Raw genomic sequence first — 23,326 nt, 5'->3', positions numbered from 1 at the left:
TTCAATCATCTGAACATTTGACAGTTCTAACAGGCATATTGGTTATGCCTCCTTGAGTCATGGTGGTTTGTGTGTCCCAGTGATCCCAGGAGATATGTTGTAGGGGGCTTTTGCCCCTGGTAGCTTCAGTTGAGTCCATGACCACACTATAGTGCCCAGGACAAGATTAACAGGGCCCCACCATGGAGCCAGTTCTGAGCTCACAGGCCTAAGTCTATGAGGTGCAGCCCTCTCATTGGCTCATCACCTGGAGGAGGTGTTGTAGGAGTCAGGTGCAGTGTGCAGTCAGAGGTCAAATCTACAACTTCCTCACAACTCATCGCTCTGGTGACGTAAGAGCCCCAGTTGGTGTCTGATGTTGGACGATACGAGTTAACCTTGTGCTCACTTCAGTGGATCTCTTGGACTCAAAAACCAGTCTCCTGGAGAAGGGCTGGACTTTTACCAGCATGGAATTGCCTCGGTGAGAGATGGGGCGATTGACCTGTACGCTGGGGTTTCTCCCAGTGGGGTAAGAGGCTTGTTTTCCTTCAGGGGAACAGTTCCTGACTGTCCTAACTGCAAACAATTAATTGTGAGTAGTCACTGAATGCTGCTGGCGGTGACCCCTATCAATCACCAGTCACTAGGCTAAAGTGTGCAAAGTGCTATCTGCGAGTCAACAGCGTCAAAGGGATCGCAAAGAAGTATACGGTACTGCTGCAGGTAACCAACTTAAAACAATGTATTGCTTTTTATTGAGCAAATACAAGTGAAACCTCTTTAGCGCATCCCTTTGTAATGCAGAAGAAATTGCAGCATTCAGTAACTCTTCTTTTGTTTGCATTGTAAAGAACAGGGATCTAAAACCTTTAAGTCTGGGCTGTTGATGCTTTAAATCAGAATGAAAATGTTCTTTTGTACTTTTTAAGCTCTGGCTGCTCTGGTGGAGGGAGTAGGTGGAGAAAAGAGATTAAGCATGTGTGGGTGTATGATGCTCACTCTCTCAGATTTCACACTTGAATATTTCTTTGACAGTTTTTTCCTGGCTTGGCTTCAGTTTTTCTAATCAGCACGTTTGTGTTGTTGAGGATATGTATGTGGAGGAGGGCGGACGAGAACTGTTATCGTTTCTAAGAGCCGTCTTCCACTTACTCTGATCTTGTTGTCCTTTCTACTTCTCACTGCTTTTCATGGGATCATTTTTGCTTTTCCTTCACTGCTTTTTTACTGAGGTATAAATGGTCCTTCCAAGGCTTTATTTTAATTACAAAAAACATAATACTGTAGCTTGCCTATGAGGCCCAGTGTGACTGTAGGTGTGGGGGACGCTTTGGGTTTTTTGCTCGCTACAGAGTTTTAGAACGTTTGCAGAATTCAGAAACACTTTGTTGTTGTTTTGTACCTGCTGTTGGTACCTTTGGAGCATTTTTCATGAAAGTATCTGACAAATAATATTACAGTGATTACATGTCAGAGCATGTAAATAAATTTTGACTCAAAAACACTATCATGGTGGCATTGATCAAAAATGCCCCAAACTCATAGATGATGGCACAGTGACTGAGTCCATCTTGGATAAACAGAATGGTCTCCTGCCTTTTCCCCCAAAGAATCAGTCAGCGTAGTGACTTGTGCTGGTATTCCCAAAGCCATAATCAGAGAATTTTCTTCTTGAATGTTGGGGAACTGGTCAAGGTGTAACCTGTCTTTTTGGGGCGATCGTGGCTCAACAGTTGGCAGTTCATCTTGTAATCGGAAGGTTGCCGGTTCGAGCCCCGGCTCTGACAGTCTCGGTCGTTGTGTCCGTGGGCGAGACACTTCACCCGTTGCCTACTGGTGGTGGTCAGAGGGCCCAGCCTCGCCTCTGTCAGTGTATCTGTGGCTGCAATGTAGCTGCCATCACCAGTGTGTGTGAATGACTGAATGTAGTGTAAAGCGCTATACGAATACAGGCCATTTAGCATTTTTAACCTTGTTGCTGAACAAAATTGAGAGAGAGGCCATCAAAGCAAACACCTGGGTTTGTGCCTGTGTGGTTGGAAGACTTACCTGTAAAAGGTCTTTTATTTTATCCTGCCTTTAATTTATAAGAACTACTGCAGCCACAGGATTAACTAATTGCCGTTTTTCTACATTCTAGTCTTTTTAAATGTTTTAACACTTTGTTGATGCTGTTATTGTTATTTTGAATTCCAAAAAAAACCCACTGTGAACTTAAGGATGATTCTTATTAAATGCTTTCTTTCTTTCTTTCTTTCTTTCTTTCTTTCTTTCTTTCTTTCTTTCTTTCTTTCTTTCTTTCTTTCTTTCTTTCTTTTTTACATCTGTAGATATTATGATGCTATTGATTTCTTTTGGTGGCTTTGTAGGAAAAAACTGATTCTGTAATGGATTGGAATTGCACTGGCTCTATCTCGTTTCCAACTCCCTGATTCTCCTGCATTAAATTGTTACATTTGATGTTTGCACAAATTGTTTTGTGCTTTTTGACTTGATTAAGCACCTGCGTCTGTGTTATGGGATCTGCACTGGGCATCAAAAAGCGATGGGCAACGTCAGACTAAAAGAAAGGAAAATACCACATTGATGAAGTAGTTGCATTTCCACAGGAATAGGCCCTTAAACCTTGCAACTGCTCAAGGAGTAAAAGGGCACGCTGCCTTTTGGTTGCAGCAGGCTGAGGAAAGTCGTCCTCACTGGCCAACAAGGTTATCAGCAGGTGCAGCGTGGATGTTAATAAGTTCAGTCTGAGTGTGGGTAAGGCAGAGGTAAAGAAGTGCTCCTGTGCTTGACTCAGAGTTGAACTCGTCTTCTTTGTCTCTGACGCTGATGTGTTGTAGGTCAGTGTGTTTTCACACCAACGGTTCTTTTTTACTGTGCATGTGTTCTGTGTATGCAGGTAAAGCCAAGTTTATCCACATGGGAGAGGAGGTGGATGGGGTAGACATGAGGGCCGAGGTCGGCCTGCTGAGTCGTAATATCCTGCTTCGTGGTGAGATGGAGCCCAGCTGCTATGGCAATGAGGCCTGCAAGTTCTTCAACTTTGACACTTTCGGAGGACATTTGAAGGTAAACTCTTCTGTTAGCTGTCGTTTGCAGAATAGGCAACACCGTGTGAACAGGCTTGAAAAGGAGGAAAAACGATCCCTTTAAAGAGAACCTGTCGTAGCCATTTATTCCCAGCTTCATACTTTAATTCTTGGGCTATACTATAGAATAGTGTTCTGCCATCTGCTTAATGATGATAATGATAATCCTTTTATAAGATTGTAAAAGCAGATATGCAGGGCTTCTGCCTCAGCTGTCTGAGGTGAAGTTAGGGATATGGACCCAAGAGTAGAAAAAAAACCTGTTAAAAAGAAGGTTATGACCTGTGATTCAAGCAACAAAAAACGTTTTATTCCAGACCAATGACAGCTACTTTTCTCAGGAACTGCAGAGCTCCACAGAGTGGGAGTGATTACTGCACACATACACAGGAAAACGGTATAAAGCTGCCAAGCTTCGGTGCATTCTTGCTCGCGTGCTCTGCCAAAACTCCTCGTCCTGCGCCCTCATAGCTACTACACAGAGAAATTAGTAAATGCACTCCAGGTGTGCCACACCCTCAGCCATTCTGCCGTCCCATTCCCTCCTACAACCAATCCACAGGCGATACCCTGCCATCACATCCACCCACTGCCTAACTTAGGCCTGGGATCTATCCAGCCTGATCTACTCCTCGCCATAGGAAATCAGCCACCAGATTGCCAAACACTCTTTTACCATGTATCATGCTTTAGCGAATTTCAGGTTCCCACTGGTGTAAAGAACTGGATGGTCAATCCCACGTATGTGTATCCCATGTATCCCGGTGCTTTGGGGTGTGAAGCAGATACTTCACATAGAGGGCAGCACCTGAGTGTGCCTGCCCACATCTGTTCCAAAGTCTTTGCCTTCTGCGCTGGCTGTGACCCGACGGTTCGCTGTTACTGAGGTACGTTGGAACCAGTGAAGCATGTTTGCCTCAGTAACCCCAGAGATGGAGTGATTAGTGCACACGCCCAGGCCAGTGCTTTACAGCTGCCCAGCTTTAAAGTGTTTCTGCTCAGCCATACTGTCCCACCTCTACCTCCACAAACCATACCAAACACCACAGCTGTGTGTTTGACCAGGACTCTAGCCAATCGCAGCATTTTTCATCATTTACTCTGGAACTTTATAAGGAAACCTGATTATTTAGTAACACAAGCTTTAATAAAATACATTTTTCATTGACGATAACAGATATATTAGCTTTTGTCAACATTTGAAAAACTGTCAGGTGGTTGGACAAGCCTTGGTCCCATCTGTAGATCCTACAGCTAGATGAACATAGGGTCCCAATTTGAATTTGAAAACATAAAAGACATTACTCAGACTGTATACCAACAAGTCCAGTACTCTTCCTCAGAGACACAGAGGAAGAATATTTGTCCTTTCATGCTCACAGATGGAATCGTGCTCCATAATTACTGACTTGCACACATTTGCTGGACACTGTATTGTGACACCTAGTGTGTCTTTATCCATCTGAGTACCTGGACCAGACTAAGTTGGATAACACTGAACGAATTTCAGGTTCCCTACTGCTCCTCCAAACTCTTACTTGGGGGAGGAGCTCCATCATACTGTTTTTGAGCCCTTTCTGTTCTCAGTACACATATGACTGTTGATCATCTCATAACAGCTTCATTACATTTAAAGAAAACACAGGACGGATCATCTAATGGAGATAAGTGTGCATACAGACAAGAGGTTATTTTATCTTCTATGTTCAGAGTCATAATAATCTGGCTCTGAACACCAACAATGTGGAGAGTCTCTTGTTTCAGGTTTCTGGGTACACACATCACAGAAGACCTCACATGGACACTGTGTCCCTCTAAAACAGTCTGCACTTCCTGTGCACCCTGAGTGGCTTAAAGCCTTCTGGTGTTTTTGTACTGCTGCACCATTCAAAGCATCCTCACTCACGACATGCTGACATGATATGGAAACAACTCCGCAGCAGATAAGAACACTGCAGAGTCATAAACCTTCACAAAAGATAAACAACACACAGCTGCCTGCCCTTGAAGACATGTGCATATTACACTGCCTGCAGAAAGTACACTGCATCCTAAAGGACTCGTCTCACCAGCTGTTTGAACATCTGCACTCAAGCAAATGTTACAGGTGCATCAGAGCATGCATCTGCGTAATTAAGAACCAGTCTTAATCCTAGATCCATCTTCCCAAGGGCAGAAGGTAGTGCAGGTCATCTATGAATTAGAAGGTTGGTGGTTCAATCCCCATCTGGTCCATTCTGCATGCCAAACATCCTTGGGCAAGACACTAACCCCAAGTTGCTCTCCGATGCATCCATGAATGTGTGTGAATGGTAGCTAGAAAGAGCTTAAGCATAGAAGAAGTGGCTGTATGAATGGCTTTAAAAAGGCATGTTGTATGAAGCACTGTGAAAAGCCTACAGAAGAATCAGTCCATTTACCATTCACTAATGAGCTCTGCTCAGGAACCGCACAGTGATAATCAGTGATGATCATTTTCTACACAAGTGCAGAATCTGGTAATTGTCACTGTTTGTAACCTGCACTGTTTTTGAGCTCTTTTAAATGCGTCAAATAAATTGGGAGAAAAGTGAAAAGGACACAGCAGCAGCTCTTTTGGACGCTGACTTTTCAAAAGTCGTGCTCCTGCTCTGTCATTTTTTCTGCGTAGCCTTCACAGCCGACACTTTTTCTCTCTGCCAGAAATCACAACTAAATGCAGCTCGGTGGCACTCAAAGTATGTTTTTACACTAAAACTCTGGGTCATTAGAAATAGCAGCTCTGAATTGCACCCAGAGTGCTTTGCACATTATAGGTGTAATATGTATTATACATTTAAAATATTTTAAACAATAAAAATGTTGCTGCTTTGGTAGGAATGTGTGTTTAGAGCATATTAAAGGCAATAAGTTAAAAAGATCCTTTAAAAAAACACATTTTTGAGCATCGTTGTTATACTGAAGCTAGTCTTTTGTTTCTTCTGACTTCCTCCACGTTAATGCACCACTACAGCAAATAATCCACATTAACATCTAAAATCTTAATTTAGTTTAAGGCTCATTAAGACTCTCGGGCCTCTGTATGTGTTCATCACTGAAACGTCCTTCTTTCTGTCAGCCTCGTGCACCCTATCATCAGAAAGAGGCAACAGAGACACTGACGCAGGAAGGAGAGGGGGGAGTGTGTGGTTGTCTTCCTGCTGCCTCAATGCCTCCCTTTCCCCAGGGCAAGATATCATATTCCATTATAAATTTCCATCTCAGCCTCATGTCACATATTTCTCATGCATGGGTGTGTGTAGAGCATGAAATAGCATAACACACACATGAGCACACACACACAGAGGGTGAGAAACACTAAATGCCTCAGGACAAGTCCTGTCGTGTGAAAACCTCCCATCTCCAGAATTATTAGCTGGTCGCAAGCTGAATGTCGCTGACTGTGATCCGGGTGATATTTCTTTCATTTTTTAGCCTTTTCACAAACACTATGATGTAATGAAAACCAGTGTGACTGCAAGAAGTGTTGGTTCTCATGATTCTGTGGGTTTTTTGGGACATAGCTGCATGGCGTCACAGAGTCTCCTGGCATCTGCCATCCTGCTTCGTTCTCCACATCAACCCATACCTGTCTGTAACTTCATCTTTTATTTGTCCAAATTTCAGTGTTTTCATTATTTTAACGTCCTGTTCTGTTCCTCTCTCGTAGTATTGTTGCTGCTTTAATAGCAAGTTATGTCATTGATCATATAACTCCTTTAAAAATACTTCAGTGAAGTGGAAACAAATGTGGTGACTCGAAGTAGCAGAGGTGAGGCCTAGCAGACACTGATGTCAACCTGCCAAATTTCAGGACTTATCAGGATCCAAAAGTGTGACTAATTATTACAAACATGTTACCTGGAAGAAAACGATGCATGGTGTCGACTTGTGGTTTGTTCGTTTGTGTTTTGTTATCTACCAGGCTGTGAAGATGCTTGCAGACATGCGTATTTCAACGCGGGAGTCGGGGATTTGTCTTGTTCCAGTTTTGTTACATTGATTTAAAGTTTTCACTGAACAATGGCTGTTGTAATAGTGATTACAAGTGTTGGGGTCATTACTCAGGAAGAGTCACGTATTACACATCACTCGTTACTTTAAAAAGTAATTCAGTATCTCCCACTTTACCGTCTCACTCTTGTCCTTCTCTGCACTTGAAAAAAAGTCATGTCTATACCCGCTACTCAAAATCTGCATCTCTGTACCACTTTCTACCTCCCACACATGCACGGAAATCAGCTGATTGTAGCCGCGAGAGTGTCCAGGAAATAAAAAACATGTTTCTTTCTGTTCGCCCGGCTGGCAGAGAACTGAAGAATGACATCATTGTAACCGTGATGTAATTATTGAGTTTAGTACTGCAATGAGTTACATTACACTACATTACAAGACATACTTGATTCAGTTCAATTTTATTTATATAGCACCAGCACCAGTTACCTCGAGGTGCTTTCTATTATAAGATAAAGATCCTACATTAATAGAGAGAGAGCTAGATACTAATAATAATTAATGGTTAAATGCAGAGAGGTGTATAAATACATAGTGAGTGAAAAACAAACACTCAATGGCTAAAGGGCAACGTAGGCTTATTGCAGCATAACTAGGGGCCTGAAAACTGAAGGCTCTGCCTCCCATTCTACTTTTAAATACTCTAGGAACAACAAGTAGGCCTGCAGAGCGAGAGCAAAGTGCTCTAATAGGGTGATATGGTACTACAAGGTCATTAAGATAAGATGGGGCCTGATTATTTAAGACCTTGTATGTGAGGAGCAGGATTTGGAATTGTGGATTTAACAGGAAGCCAATGAAGGGAAGCCAAAACAGGAGAAATCTGCTCTCTCTTTCTAGTCCCTGTCAGGACTCTTGCTGCAGCATTTTGGATCAGCTGAAGGCTTTTCAGGGAGTTTCAGTGAGTGTGCAAATGGAAGAACGCAGTCTTACATATTTGTTTAATATGTGCGTTGAAGGACATGTCCTGGTCAAAAATGACTCCAAGGTTCCTCACAGCATTACTGGAGGCCAAGGTAATGCCATCCAGAGTAAGAATCTGCTTAGATACCATATTTCTAAGATTTTCAGGGCCGAGTACAATAACCTCAGTTTGATCTGAATTAAGAAGCAGAAAGTTAGCGGCCATCCAGGTCTTTATGTCTTTAAGACATTCCTGCAGTTTAACTCATTGGTGTGTGTTATCTGGCTTCATGGACAGATAGAGCTGGGTGTCATCTGAATAGCAGCGAAAAAGTATGCTATGTCTTCTAATGATGCTGCCTAAAGGAAGCATGTATAATGTAAACAGAATTGGTCCTAGCACTGAACCCTGTGGAACTCCATAATTAAACTGTGACGAGGACTCTCCATCAGAGGTCTCAAACTAAAATGAGCTGTGGGCCCCTGCTGCCACTGTCATCTCATGTGAGAGCCACTGTAGTGTTCAAGTAATGCAAAAAACTAACATGAAAACACTGAGAAATATTTCCTAAAATGTAGCATTTTGTTTTTGTTTTTTTAATTTCAAATATTGTATAACAAGACAAAACCGCAAACGTGAACATTTTTTTTCCCTCACTCTTAACTGAAGCCTTACATTGAACTACCAAATAAACACATCGGTCCTCTCTTTGTGGCCAGACACGTGGCAGCACTTCTGCTATCGTTTTGTTTGTATTTAACAAAATCAAAATGAAGACCTAAGTGTTCACTTTAGTTTTTGACTCGCTCACTGAACTCAGCCTCAACATGTTTGTGCGCTCTGCTCATATCGCCGTCATGTTAAATAATTTTTTGCTTTTTAAAGAACTTATCCTAACATTACACTCAACAACAAACAACAAAAAAGTCACTTCAAGGGACAAATTGCACTATATTTCTCAACATTAATATGTTAATGCAAGTGGCCCCTGGGCCGCAAGTTTAAGAGCCCTGATTCACATGACCAAACTGGAGTCCCATTATTGCGTTAATCAACAATGTCATGTGATCACAGTAAAAAAGTACAAAGAAATAAATTACACCCAACACTGGTAGCTACGTCCATCTTTTATTTACAGTCTATGTGCAAAACAAAGAAATTGAACATTAGAATAAAAAAACATAAAATAATGATTTAAAAATCTAAATCTGACTCTAGTGTTGCTAGTCCTGCTTTTCATGTACTTTTGTTTTTTTGCTCGTGTCTGATTGATGCAGTAACTTGAGCTCTCTGACTGCAATGTGTCCACTGTCATCACCAGGTGGAGCATGGTTTTAGGGCAGTCCACATATCTGGGATGGAGCTGCAGCACATGGGCCAGCAGACCATGGGACACTATCCTGTCCATTTTCACATGAATGGAGATGTGGATGAGAGGGGAGGCTATGACCCTCCAACGTCTGTCAGCGATTTATCCATTCACCACTCTTTCTCCCGCTGCGTCACTATCCACGGCTCCAATGGACTGATGGTCAGTTAGGAAGTTGTATAATTTATTTCTGTATTTTTTGTATGTAGTAATGCATATATAAGAACGCATACATAAAAATGTGTAATTTATTGTTAAGAGTCATTATTGCAGCTCTTAACCTTCACTGGCTCAGAAGCAACCTGGTAATGTTAGGGACAGTGTTTTTGTATTCGTATAGCGCCGTACTTATTGGTGTTGGTGACTCTTACTAAGGCAGATACGATGACCTCATTTAAAGGGTTTTATATTCTTTTTAGTCTCCAGTAATGTCTCATAAAATCATTATTATAGTGACAGGCATATAATTTTAAATCTCTGAAAGAAACAGTTTGTATGAAGATGTATATGAAATATATGAATTAAAACGCAGGAGATTGGGCACTGTGTGACATGGATAATAGGGGGATTCAAGCTATTAAAGACAAGTGCACGACTATAAGTATCTTGGGGTCTTGTTCATGAGCCAAAGAAGAGTGGAGCGGGAGATTAGATCTGTTGTGGTGAAGAGAGCTGAGTATTAAATTGAAGCGGTTAATTAATGTTCTTACTGTCACCTATGGTCACAGGGTCTGGGTAGACCACTGACATCTCTGAAGGGTGTCTAGGCTCTGGCTTAGTGATAGGCTGAGGAGTCATTCATGTTGGACTCAGAGTGGCTACTCCTCCAAATTGAAAGGGTCCAGCTGAGTCAGTTTTCAGGTTCATATCAAGCAGGTTGCTTCTTTGGTCATCATATTCCAAGATTCCCTGCTGTCGCTTGTGTAGCATTAGTGCTACTCTGTCCTGCACCGGCTGCCCATGTGTGTTTCTGTCTGGCTACATTTGTTCAGCCTTTCACAGACTTTAAACTGATGTATCCTAAATTTGGCCGAAAAGGGAAAGCGAATAACAAGCACAAATTCAACCTAACTTCATCCACTTATCAGTTTGCATTTATCCACTAAACCAGAGCTTCCCAAAGTGTGGGGCCCGCCCCACTAGGGGGCTGCAGAGCCATTGCAGGGGGGGCTCGGTATAAAAAGGGGAAAAAAACAGAAAGCTTGGACACTGCTAGCACGGGGCGCCCACACAAACGCAAAGCAGGAGATGAAACGTCGCTGAATATGTTTCCAAACCAACTTCATTCTAAAACAAAGACTAGAAAATATGGTGAAGCAAATCTGCCCTTTGGCTTCACCTGCACAGGTGCCGAGGTAGGTCTCCCTGCAGGGTTGGTTTTCGCCAGGCTGTTTAAATCACAGACAAACAGGATCCCACATTCTTGATTTTTAGTTCAAACACTTCTCATAATGACTAACTACTCCTGACATGTTGGAGATGTTTGCTCTTTATACAGTAAAGTTACAGCAGGATACAAATAACATCAGGCTGATCCTGCCACGATTTGTTCCCCCGGTTCAAGTCACAGACAAACAGGATCCCACAGCTGTTTATGTTTTTGAACCCATGTTGCACAGAGAGGCATTTTTTGAAAAATGTATTGATGCAATGTTGAACATTATTACACAGGAAAAAAACAACAACACATAAAATAATGACACCGTGACGCCGCTGCCTTTGTAAATGGAGGGACAGTAACTGCGTGTAAAACCTGCAGACAGTCAGATTAACAGCATTTTGTCATCATTCTGCAATTCATCTCACGTAAACATGAAAAAGTTTGGGAACCACTGCACTAAACCATTTTCGTTGACTAGAATTCAAAGCTGAAGTTGGGTTAAATTTGGTGCAAGAATTTGCTTCCTAAGCCACAAAAGAAACGCATTTGATAAATAATGGAGCTTCTGATGAGCAATTACACTTTAGAAAGTTCACACTTTTGTTATAGACATTTTTTTCTACAGTTAGATTTGAAATGGACCCCATGCACTATGGTGACCTACTCTACAATCAGTAATGTACTGTGTTGCCTCCCAGGTAAAGGATGTGGTGGGATATGACACACTAGGCCACTGTTTCTTCACGGAGGATGGTCCAGAAGAAAGGAATACATTTGAGCACTGTTTGGGTCTGATGGTTCGAGCAGGGACCCTGCTGCCTTCAGACAGAGATAGCAAAATGTGTCGTGACATCACTGATGGAGCATATCCAGGATATGTGCCCAATCCACGTCAAGATTGCAGGTACACAAAGAAAGTTTGATTGTACATAAACGACATGTTTTAAATAGATTTTTTTAGACTCTCTTGTTTAGTTGTAACTGTGTACTTACAGTGCCTACACTGTCTTCTTTTTTTAAAAGGTCATTGTTCATGATACCTGTTCTAAAAAGAAGTTTCAGTATTGAGTTTTTAACAAGTGTGCCACCATCTTGTCCAAGTATGACTTATGATGTAATTCATTTGGTTGGTTGGTTGGTTGCAGTTACTAGCTGCATCTTGTGTTGGCTGAGTAACGACTGAACCAACTGAAACTAAAACTGAAGAGCAGTCCAAGGGGCTCATTGTTAGATGTGACGTGTTTGTACAAAAACGAGGACAGATGCTCCACTGCTGCACTGGAGAATCCAGAATCACTTATTTTGTAAAGCACTTTAGATTTGATACCACATTTACAGGTAACAACTGTGCTGGTGCCACAGTGCTGAGCTGGTTTGTGTGTGTCAAACAATGACGCATAAACCTCCAGAGATGATAAATATTAAGTAGCAGCTATCCATCCATCCATTATTAGGTATTTTAGTAAAATTATGACCAGATGTTGGACTATAAAAATGCAAGCAGCATGTCTTCACATCACTTCATTTCCATTATGAACAAAACAGAGACATTACGGTTTTTGAATGTAGACTGTTGAGAACTACATGCTCATCCTATCATCAATTCAACGCAATTGTATTTATACAGCGCCAAATCACAACAAGGTGCTTTGTATTGTAAGGTAGACCCACTCAGAATACATAGCAGTTTAGTCCAGGTCACATGACTTTCTATCTCACCACTGTCTCTGCATGACGGGGATGAAAACAGTTACTTAAAACAGTCATTTAGGGCTCAAGTGCTTTCACTGTTTTTGAGCATGTGTGTTTTTATGTGCATGAGTGTGAGTATGCATCGGGCAAAATCATTCATCCAAATCATGCTCTTCAGATTAAACAGTAAGACATGGCACTTGGTTATATAAGCATCAGTGAAGATGCTTCAAGCTTCCTTTTTTGGTTTTTTGATTTTTTAATTCCCAGCAGACCTGTTTTAGCATCAACACACATGAGTGAATGAAAAGCAATTACATTTTTCTACTAAGGTATTTATTTCTACCTCTACATTGTATGGATATGTTTCAGTGTTCTACTGCTGACTCCCACACAGTGACTATTTTTATTTGCTTAGTTTTGATACGAGACCTTCATCAGTTAATAGTTAAGGATAAAACAGGCAGCAACCTTAACACGGTGCAAATGCTGAATTTCAAGAAATTCAAGAAAGTAACAACACAAAAAAATGATCTGAGTTATTAGATATACGTCGAGTCCTGCATGTGTCTTTTGCCTTTCTGTCTTATCTTGTCATCTTCTGTTGATATTCATATTTAACAGTCCTGCCATGTAAATACTGAGATGCTTTGACGTGGCTTTAAAGAGGCCGTTCATGCTGAAAAACCCTTTCAGTTGGAGCAATTCTGCATATAAGTGAAGTGAAAGACTCATTGCCAGTTATTGAAACTGCTTGATTATTTCAACGATAACGATGGCACAATAAGTTATTAGGTTGAGGGAATAATTGGTTTTCATAGAGGGGTAGGTTTGGATTTTTCCCTTTGTTACGTCGCTATTTAAAAATTGCATTTTGTTTATACTTCAGTTATTTGATGTATGATTAATGGGTAAATTATTTTAAAAAACAACTTGTGTATATATTGTATATAAAACTTAACAAAACATTCTTTGCAAGTAGTAAGATATTGTTTAACAATGCACTGACAGGCAGTGAGTCACTTACAGTCTTGACAGAGGTGAGTTGAAATCCACTTCCCTCTTTGAAGTAAGAGTGTGGCCAAAAATGAAACCCTGAACTGAAAGCTTAATTCTACAATAAAAAGATAAACATATATTATAGTGGGGCTATTAGACAGAAACAGGAGTGTGCAAGCTGATGAATAAGCTACTATTGTGTGATGACTCAGTCACTGGGTAACAGCCAGTGTTGTGGGCTTTCAGATGGTTCCAGTGGATATCCATAGAGCTGACACGACTGAATAGTAAAGCCACTATTGCATGTTAGTAACTTTTGCCTGTTCTCACATGTAGTTTTTCCTCATTTTATGGTCATGGTCTTTCTATGCTTCACTTTTTCTCCTGCAGATATATTTACTCTTTCCTTTTGTTTAGAATAGCTTCAACATAGAGTTTGAAGAAAAGTAGCTCCACTAATGTTTGTGGATAAGGCTGAAATTCACACTCATTGAGAAAGTGGTTGCTTTGCACCAAGTCAGGAACATGATGACATGCTAGAAAGTTGGTTTGGTGTCCTGTTAAAGTAACTTTAGGTCTGCCTGAGCCAATAGAGTGCTCCACTAAATGCACACTTTAATGTCTCATTCATTTGTTTATTACTATTTTCAGCGTGACTGAGGTGACTTTCTTCTTAACTCTGCTCTATGGTAAAATAAGCACCAGCACTAGTATTCCCACTAGTGGGAAGTGATAATGTTTTTCAGTAATTTGGTGATGTTATTAATGCACTGTCAATGTGTGTTATTAATTATAACCATAATAATTTGAAAAAAATCCCAGTTTTGCCATTAAACCTGGACATGATTTCCCTTGATAGAAGCTAACTTGGTTGAAGAATCTAGTTTGCTCTCCCTTGAATCATGTTACCATGCCTACAGTAAAAGTGTTTTGGGTTATTTGCAGACTTCTTATGTAAATGATTCTTTTGCATTGCACTGTTGTTGTATTCATCCTTTTAAGATTTTAAGACTAACTACAAATTCCTATAATGGAGCTGTGCAAGTCACATCATTGTCACACAATTGAGCATGGTGACGTTTAGCTCAGCTCTCAGACCTTCCTCCCTCCCATCACTTGTGACAGAAATCACATCAAGCAGGCTGGAGGGGGGCTAAGCCTTGATTGGGACTGGTTGAGACGTTGATTACATTGAGCTAATATCGTTCTCACCTCAATTGAGCTGCAGCAGGGGGTGATGAGTTGACAAGCGTAAATCATTGTTAAGGCTGCATAATGGAGAGGAGATGTTAACAGATAGGTCAAGTTGAGAACTGTGAAAGAAAGCAAACACACTCTGTTCTTCTGCAAAAGGCAAAAGCAGAGGTGGAGGTCTGTGATCAGTACAATTTGTACATCATGAAACTTGGTGGAAAGGTAGAGCACGGATAATGAGAGAGCTTTCAAATATTCTCATGATATTCCAACCCTGTGACTCCATGATAACTGAACCAGTAGCTCCGTTCATTGATAAAGACGGTGGTTAAAAGCTCTGTGATCATGATATGAGGTGGTGACACAATCTCTGTCCCAATCATTACATACACCTGCTGGGTGTGTATTGGGTACTTCATGAGGATCATTTTTTGCTAAATAAAGATGAATGACAAGCAAAACTTTCTAGCATGGATATTGAACTACTGGACAAAAGGAGAACCCTGTAAATGTAATGTATGTTTAATGCATCTATTATTCCTCCTTCACCTACTTCATGCTGATGCTGTTCTGGAGCCATTTCCATCTTATGAGAGTTGTGGGTTCGAATCCCAACTGGGGCATCTGCATCCAGTAAGGGTCCCTAGGACCCACCATACTAACAATGAGCGAGAGAAATAGAGGACAGGAGAATAAATCAGCTGTTCTCGACAGAACCATCCAAGGTCTACTCTTAGTGGAACAGCACCACCAAGGCTAGGCTAACTCCATCTCAAGCCTACAACAGGAAGAGCATATGGCAGAAGGATGCAACACATAACGCCAACGCTCAGTGGCTGGTGGACCTTAGAGCAGACCACTGAAATGTCCCTGAACAGGAATTAGTATGAATACCATAGGAGCAAAACACCAGGTACTGGTAGACAGAACAGTCATCTAAGACTGTAAGACCAGGCCCACCAGACTGTGCACTGTCTGGACTCATAACTTGCCCCTCACCTAGATCCTGGAATGCCTAGAACTATACAAGATCAACAGGACCCTAAGAGCCTTCTTCAGGAACTCAGTGTGGATAGGGTGTACAACACTAGAGGCCAACTTCAAGCCCATAGCACAAGTCACCATCAAATGCGGGATCTACCAAGGAAGTCCTCTGCCCCCACTACTATTATGCATAGGCCTGAACCCCCTCAGTGAGATCACTGACAAGACTGGCTGCAGATACTGACTACAGAATGGAGCACTAATGAAGCACATGTATGATATCAAGTTGTATGTCAGGCATGAACGATACATCGATTCACGGATCCACGCCACCAGGATCTGCAGCAAGGACATCGGAATGTTGTTCAGATCGAAGAAGTGTAGTCAGATGGTAACAAAGAGAGGGAGGGTAGTCAGAACTGAGCACATCGAACTACCAGAAGGCAACATTGCAGACATCGAGCACAGCTAGAAGTACCTAGAGATCCCACAGGCAAATGGGAACCCCAACCACTCCACCATTTGACCTTCGATCTGAAGAAGCTTCTCGGATGAGAGGTGAAACGTCTTCAAGCAACCTAAAGAAGTCCAGATGCTTTTCTTTCCAAGTTCATTAGAAAATGTGTACTGTAGTTGTCAGGTTTCAGTTAACGGACTCAGGCGCAGACCGGGACTCCTTACAGGATTTACAGATTTTATTTACACAACGACACCAGGTGATGCTATTTACAAAGTGCTGGAGGGAGGGGAGGGGGGTCCAGGGCTCCGGGGTGTGTGAGGGAAAAGACGGGAATCTGACGTCCTCCAAAGGCTCTCTCTCTTCACTCCCCACACTGGGGAAACACCATCCACTCACTCGTCCACGGGATGACAGACAGGCAGGGAAAGGTCCGGGATAGATCTGTACACAGAGATTATAGTTAGAGGCGAACAGACGGAACGAACTCACAGATCCTTATTTACAATCTACTGAGCGACTGACGCTGATAACTCAACGATCCAGCGACGAGTGACACAGTGCTGCTGTCTTAAATCGGCCTTGTGATCATCCCGATAGGCAGCAGGTGCGTGGGCCAGGGGCGGGAGCCCATAATGAGCATCGCCCCGGCAGGGGGGAGAGAGAGAGCACATGTTGCCTAATACAGAATCAGCTGGTGAGGCACAGGGACCATGACAGTAGTGACATTTGGACAGTTTCCCTCATTTTGGGAACAGAACATACGTCCTTACTCGTGTAGAGTTTCCTTCTTGTTCTAGCACCCTGCAGGACTGATTTCAGATCCAGACATAGACGTAAATTATGTCCATTTTTGCACATACAACACTCTGACAATTTAGAAGCTATTTTCTCTCCTTCTTCTCCTCTGCATTACTGATTTAAACTATTTATGTGAAATCCAACATTTTTTTTCTTTTACAACAATCTTCTTCTATAGTGCAACTTCCACGTTCTGGATTGCCAACCCTAATAACAACCTCATCAACTGTGCGGCTGCAGGCTCGGAGGTGAGTTGTCACTTTCTCATCTCTCAACCCTTCCCCACCCCTCCTATATCCCCTGTTTCTCCAGGTGGAGCTCTTTCTCATTACCACATTGCCAGGTCAGATTAATGGCTGTATACTTCTATCACCGTCTGGAACAAGCAGACAACAGACGCCCTGCCATACTTTCACTATGATAGAGTGCCAATTATGATCTTACTTTGAGGATTTCACCAGGATCCATTGGGAGGAAGTGTCAATTATCCTCACCAGTATAAGAACTTTTCTCATTTACACACTTGTAAAGAACAATAGCAAAACAGAGGCTGACATGCAAAGTGCAAAACTGATTCTGTGGTTATGTTTATGTATAGGAGTCTGCACATGTTTGTGTATGAACAGAAATACAGATAGTTTTTGTTTTACAGATAAAGTAGTTACTCTAAACTAAAACATTTTATCCTAATAGCTCTGTTTGTAACTACATGTCTATTTGTGTGTAAACCCTCAGGAAACAGGCTTCTGGTTCCTTTTCCACCATATGGCGACAGGCCCCTCAAATGGGTCATACTCGCCTGGATATACAGAGCACACACCTATGGGCCAGTTCACCAACAACAGAGCCCATTCCAACTTCAGGGTGAGTCTGAGGATGAACTGCTGTGGGGAGATAAAGAAAGCTGTGATAGGGAATTTGACTAAAAAATGAATAAAAAGTTGGAATTTGTCTCTACTTGTTCAACACATTAAGTAATCAGTTATTTACTGTTGGAAAGAGCAAGCAGGAAGTGAGCTAACGAAAAGAAGTTCAGTCTTCTGCTTGGAGATAAGGTTGAAGTTACTGGGTACTGGCAAAGTCTTTTCTTTCCATGACCATGTAAACTGTGCCTCTATCACAACAACTTCCACAAATCTGGGAAAGGATAAAATCTATAAAAGGATTCTTAAAGAAGTAAGTGTTCATCAGTCTACAATAAGATTATAACCAATATTAAAAAAGGGGAAAGTAGAAACCAACTGTGTGTCACGGCTGGGGCAGCAGTCGTGTGGTGTTGTGAAGGAGGACCAAAGTATCAGACAACGGCGGTGATGCGAGTGAGTTTATTTACAGTGAGTGACAATGAACAGAAGTGAGGACAAAATTAAGCGATAACCTAAACTGAGGAAAACTAGAGAACAAACCTGAAATCATACAAACACGGGAAAACGGCACGGAGAATGTCAGGAAAAGAGACACGGAAATACACAGTTACACAGACAGACCGACACCAACTATATACACACACACAAGGTAATCAGGTAATGACACACAGGAGGGAAGCACAGCTGATCCTAATTCACAAGACGACAGGAAGACACAAGCTGACACAGTGATAACAGACACAGACCTTTAAAGACAAAGTCAGGGACACGAACAAAGCACCAGGAGAATGACACAGGAAATAAACCCAGAACTGGAAACCCTGAGAATGAAACCTACATACTAATAAAGATAACCATGAAGAAATTAAACATCAGATGAGCTAATAATAATAAACATAATGCCAAACACAAAACACTGGGTCAACGACCCAGCACCATGACACTGATTTCAGGTGATCTGATTGCTTGGATGATTATTTTGTTTACTCCCACTATTATGTATTTAAATGGTTCACTTCACAATCCAAATACACAGTTTTGCAAAACCTATGGCCTCACCCATCCAGATAATTGAAATGAGGTGTTCTTCATTTGACTCATTTGGTGTTTGATTATCAAAGCAGAGCCAATAGCTCTCATTGGTTTCGCAATGACAATCAATAGAGAATTAAACGAATAAGTGATATCGATATTGGAATCAATTCGCATCCCTTATCATACAAAACCCTGTCCCCCCAAAATTTGTAGCAACATGGATTTTGTTTTTGCCCGACAAGTATACTGAAAGTTGAATCTAGCAAACAACACATCAGCTTTTTTTGTTAGACCTCTCTCAGTAATTTACACTAAGTGTGAAAACACTGTTGTTCATTCGTTTGTTCCGAATTGTTCAGGGTAGCTAATTATGGTCAAACATACAGCAGGTCATCAGAAAGTTGGCAGTTTGATCCCCAGCTGCTTTAGTCTGCATGCCAAATATCTTTGGGCAAGATACTAACCCCACGGTGTGATCGTGGCTCACGAGTTGGGAGTTCACCTTGTAATCGGAAGGTTGCCGGTTCGAGCCCCGGCTTGGACAGTCTCAGTCGTTGTGTCCTTGGGCAAGACACGTCACCCGTTGCCTACTGGTGGTGGTCAGAGGGCCCGGTGGCGCCAGTGTCCGGCAGCCTCGCCTCTGTCAGTGCGCCCCAGGGTGGCTGTGGCTACAACGTAGCTGCCATCACCAGTGTGTGAATGACTGGGTGGATGACTGGTTGGGGTCCTTAGGGACTAGAAAAGCGCTATATAAATACAGGCCAGGCCATGTTACTCTCCAATGCATCAATCAGACTACAAATGTGTGTAAATGTTAGATAGTAAGCATAGAAGAAAGCTTGTTTGTATGGATGGGAAGTGCTTTGAGTGCTCCAGTAGAGTAGAAAACCACTATATAAGAACCAATCCATTTATGAAAAATGTTTTCTTACTTAAGACTCCACCATGGTAAAAAAAACAAACAATGACAAACTCCCACTCACCACTCTGAATCAAACCTGTGACACATGCACAGGCTTATTTTATTTGGTGTTTCAAAGTAAGAGTGGAGAAGAGCTTTGGGCTTAGGACTTATACCTACCCTAGCTTTAACAGTGTTTTGTGGGCCTACTTGATGTAACGTTTTATGTGGTGAATAATAAAGAACATCAGACTAAAGAAAGAAAATTGCTGATCCTATACAAATGTCAGCTTCATTTGTTTCTACTCCTCCATCCTCCTGCCTGTGACCCAGAAAGCAGTCTCAGTAAGCCAGTTCTTTCAGGACAGACCAGAGTTCCAGAGTTTTAATTGTCATATAGTATATAGTTAACTTACTTTGCAATATTTTCTTTCACTTGTCATTTACAAGTGCGTGTAGAACATTTCAAAGAATACAGTCCCTAAGAATATCACAGATAATGCTAAATTCACAGCTCACCAAACATGAACACTTAATGTTAAAAGTGCCGTCATCATCAGTGCTGATGGCCTGTCCTCCCTTAAATGGTGGAATTGGATTGGATCCATTTTTCCACAAAGCCAGCAAAGATACTAATGGTTATACAGTGGTCCCCACTTCAATTCAATTTTATTTACACAGCATCAAATCACAACATCAGTCGCCTCGAGGCGCTTTATATTGTAAGGTAGACCGTACAATAATACATACAGAGAAAACCCCACAATCATATGACCCCCTATGAGCAAGCACTCTGGCAACAGTGGGAAGGAAAAACTCCCTTTTAACAGGAAGAAACCTCCAGCAGAACCAGGCTCAGAGAGGGGCGGGGCCATCTGCAGCGACCGGTAACTTAGTCACAGTGATAGTGTGAACACACTTTTGTGCAAGAACTGAGAAATGGTCAAACTGTTAGAAAAAAAGAGAGATAGTTGGAAAAAGTCAAGATAACAGAAACGGAGGAAAGCAAGCCAGATGAGTGGAATGAGATTGGTGGTGAGATAGGACCGAGTTTGGAGTTACCTGTGGCTCCTAACACAGCACAGCTGGAGCAGAGAGAGATTTATGAGGCACCACTGAAAGGGAAGCGCTGTTGTTATTGCCTTACTTTCTCAAGCCCTACAGTGATTTCTTTCCTGTTCCATCTCACTCTCTCGTTCCCTTCTGCACTTTTAATTTGGATCATCCTAACAGGAGCATAAATCATGTGAGGTTGGTGTGAGAGAAAAGGTTGTTTCAGGGCTGCTGGTTGAGTGTTCAACAGCAACACAATGGCAGTGTCTTTGTTTAGAAGCAGCACACTGCCATTAGGATACTTTTATTGTTGTGATACTTTTTATTTTATTTAAGAAAATGCTACAGAAGGCTGGATTAGAAATTGGGAAGCATGTAGGGTTATTCTTTGCTTGATTTAGGAAAGTTTCAATAAATGTTTCTTATCAGATGATTGGATTTAAAGCTTCGTTAAGTGAGATACGGGAACATTTCATGCAGTGTATTTATCCTTTATTTAAATGTTTCCCAGTTCTCTGTAACTGTATTTTTTCATAGTTTTACTTGCCTCCTAAATCTATGGTGATTGATTTGAAAATCTGCAGCTCTTTTCAGGCTTTAGGGGCATGACTGTGATGATGACTGGTCTTATATCAGCAGAGACAGATGCATGCCAACCAAAAGCAAGTCTCAACAGTGTTAACAGTGTAATGTTACTTCAGCAAAGCAAACAGGAATCAGTCAGCTGAGGCTTCACCTTGAAACTTGATAAACTAGTGTTATAAAACAGAAGGAATTATAAATAACACCTCACTTCACCTAAAGGCCTGTCACCTTTTTCAGTCCAACAGAAACCTTTGTCACTGTTTGAGATAATATGACACTCAAAGCCCGGCTCTCACTCTATAGTCTTCATCCCTATTTTCTTCCTGTATGTAATGTCTAAAACAATTTATAAAGTAAAATTGATTTCATTTATTTATTGATTGATTTTTATCTCTGTGCCCCTCACATGTATATCCCCAATTTGCTGCTGCTCACTAAATTTACATGATGTCATGGTAAGGTTAGCAGAATTTATGAAGAGCAGTCTAGTGACACTGGTGACACTGGTATACAAGTGGCTTGATTAACAGGAAGAGATGTTTTATTATATTTTAATGGGGCGATCGTGGCTCAAGAGTTGGGAGTTCGCCTTGTAATCGGAAGGTTGCTGGTTCGAGCCCCGGCTTGGACAGTCTCGGTCGTTGTGTCCTTGGGCGAGACACTTCACCCGTTGCCTACTGGTGGTGGTCAGAGGGCCCGGTGGCGCCAGTGTCCGGCAGCCTCGCCTCTGTCAGTGCGCCCCAGGGTGGCTGTGGCTACAATGTAGCTGCCATCACCAGTGTGTGAATGGGTGGATGACAGGATGTGTAAAGCACTTTGGGGTCCTTAGGGACTAGTAAAGCGCTATATAAATACAGGCCATTTACCATTTTAGACACGTTGGAGTGTATAAAAAATATGGATGTAGTCAGTGGCATGTTGAGGAGCTAAGACTTATCATCCTGATGCTAACAAACCTGTATAACTAAGAAGTAAGCTAAGAAAGGAGTTAATAATGAAAACTGTTCCAAAAGGAAACAAGTACACAAACGTGGGCAGACCCAGCACACAGCTGCAGGCTACAGCTGCCTGTCAGCCACAGCAGGCACACTTCTAAGTTAAGACTGATTACAACCCAGAGTTGTCACTTACTATGCAGTTGCTATCCTCAAGCACGACCTCAACAAGTTTGAGGTCTTCCACTGTTTGCATCAGGTTATCAGAGTGTCCCTCCTCGACCATCTTACCAACAGCACAAAACGTAGTCAATGTCACCAGCAACCCTCGATGGAAGAGCTGATCCAGAAGAAACGACTGCAATCTGGTTTGGACACGTCTGTTGCATGAGCAACCATCGCCTCCGATATCGACTTCTGCTGCATCACCTCTCCGCCCGCTGAAGAATCAAGCATCCAAGAAGACTTGGATCAAGCAAATTGATGACGATCTTAAAAAACGACATCTAACCCTGGAGCAAGCAAAGGTCAAGGCCAAAGATCGCAAGGCCGGGAAGTGGATCGCTGACCAAGATGGAAACCCTACGGCACCCACGGCAACGTATTCGCTTCGTTGACGACCTCCCCTGTCGACTGTCAGCTAGGAACAAACGAAGACAAGAAAAGATGTTGAAATGAAAGACTAAAGTGTTTTTTGTAGCATGCTATAAAATATTTTAACTTTACTATAAAGTCGAGCGTTTTAACGAAAACACAAATGTTCCAGAACCTGCAGTTCCTTAAGGTTAGAAAGGGAATCCCTATAGACTCCCTTTTAGATCCAACACAGGTTTTTGGAACATTTGCGTTTTCACTGCCACCTGACATCTACAATTATTAAATGCCACGGAAAGTAATGCAGGTCAAGTTAATGGTCAGCTTTTTAAAAAACCTATGAAATATGTTGGGGCCAAAAGAGTTAACAGAGTTTTTACTAAAAGGGATTATACGAGCTAGCAGCTGTTGCTGGTTTACTGCGAATTACGACCTGATGCTGGGCTGCTCAACATGTGTCTGGAAAAGGGTGC

The 23,326-nt window shown here is 41.9% G+C and overlaps 1 protein-coding gene across 3 annotated transcripts in view; it reads left to right on the top strand.

Annotated features, from left to right (window-relative positions):
• Positions 1–23,326, top strand: part of cemip (cell migration inducing hyaluronidase 1) — a 147,149-nt gene that overhangs the window by 92,651 nt on the left and 31,172 nt on the right. For all 3 annotated transcript variants that reach the window (XM_014411347.3, XM_014411348.3, XM_014411349.3), the window contains exons 12-16: positions 2,882–3,051; positions 9,329–9,538; positions 11,456–11,661; positions 17,063–17,132; positions 17,620–17,748. In XM_014411347.3, the coding sequence (XP_014266833.3) occupies positions 2,882–3,051; positions 9,329–9,538; positions 11,456–11,661; positions 17,063–17,132; positions 17,620–17,748 (785 nt within the window). The remainder of the gene's footprint in view (positions 1–2,881; positions 3,052–9,328; positions 9,539–11,455; positions 11,662–17,062; positions 17,133–17,619; positions 17,749–23,326) is intronic.

Source organism: Maylandia zebra, linkage group LG1, assembly GCF_041146795.1.
Source record: "Maylandia zebra isolate NMK-2024a linkage group LG1, Mzebra_GT3a, whole genome shotgun sequence".
NCBI classification, from domain to species: domain Eukaryota; kingdom Metazoa; phylum Chordata; class Actinopteri; order Cichliformes; family Cichlidae; genus Maylandia; species Maylandia zebra.
This window is presented reverse-complemented; position numbering and strand designations above follow the sequence as displayed.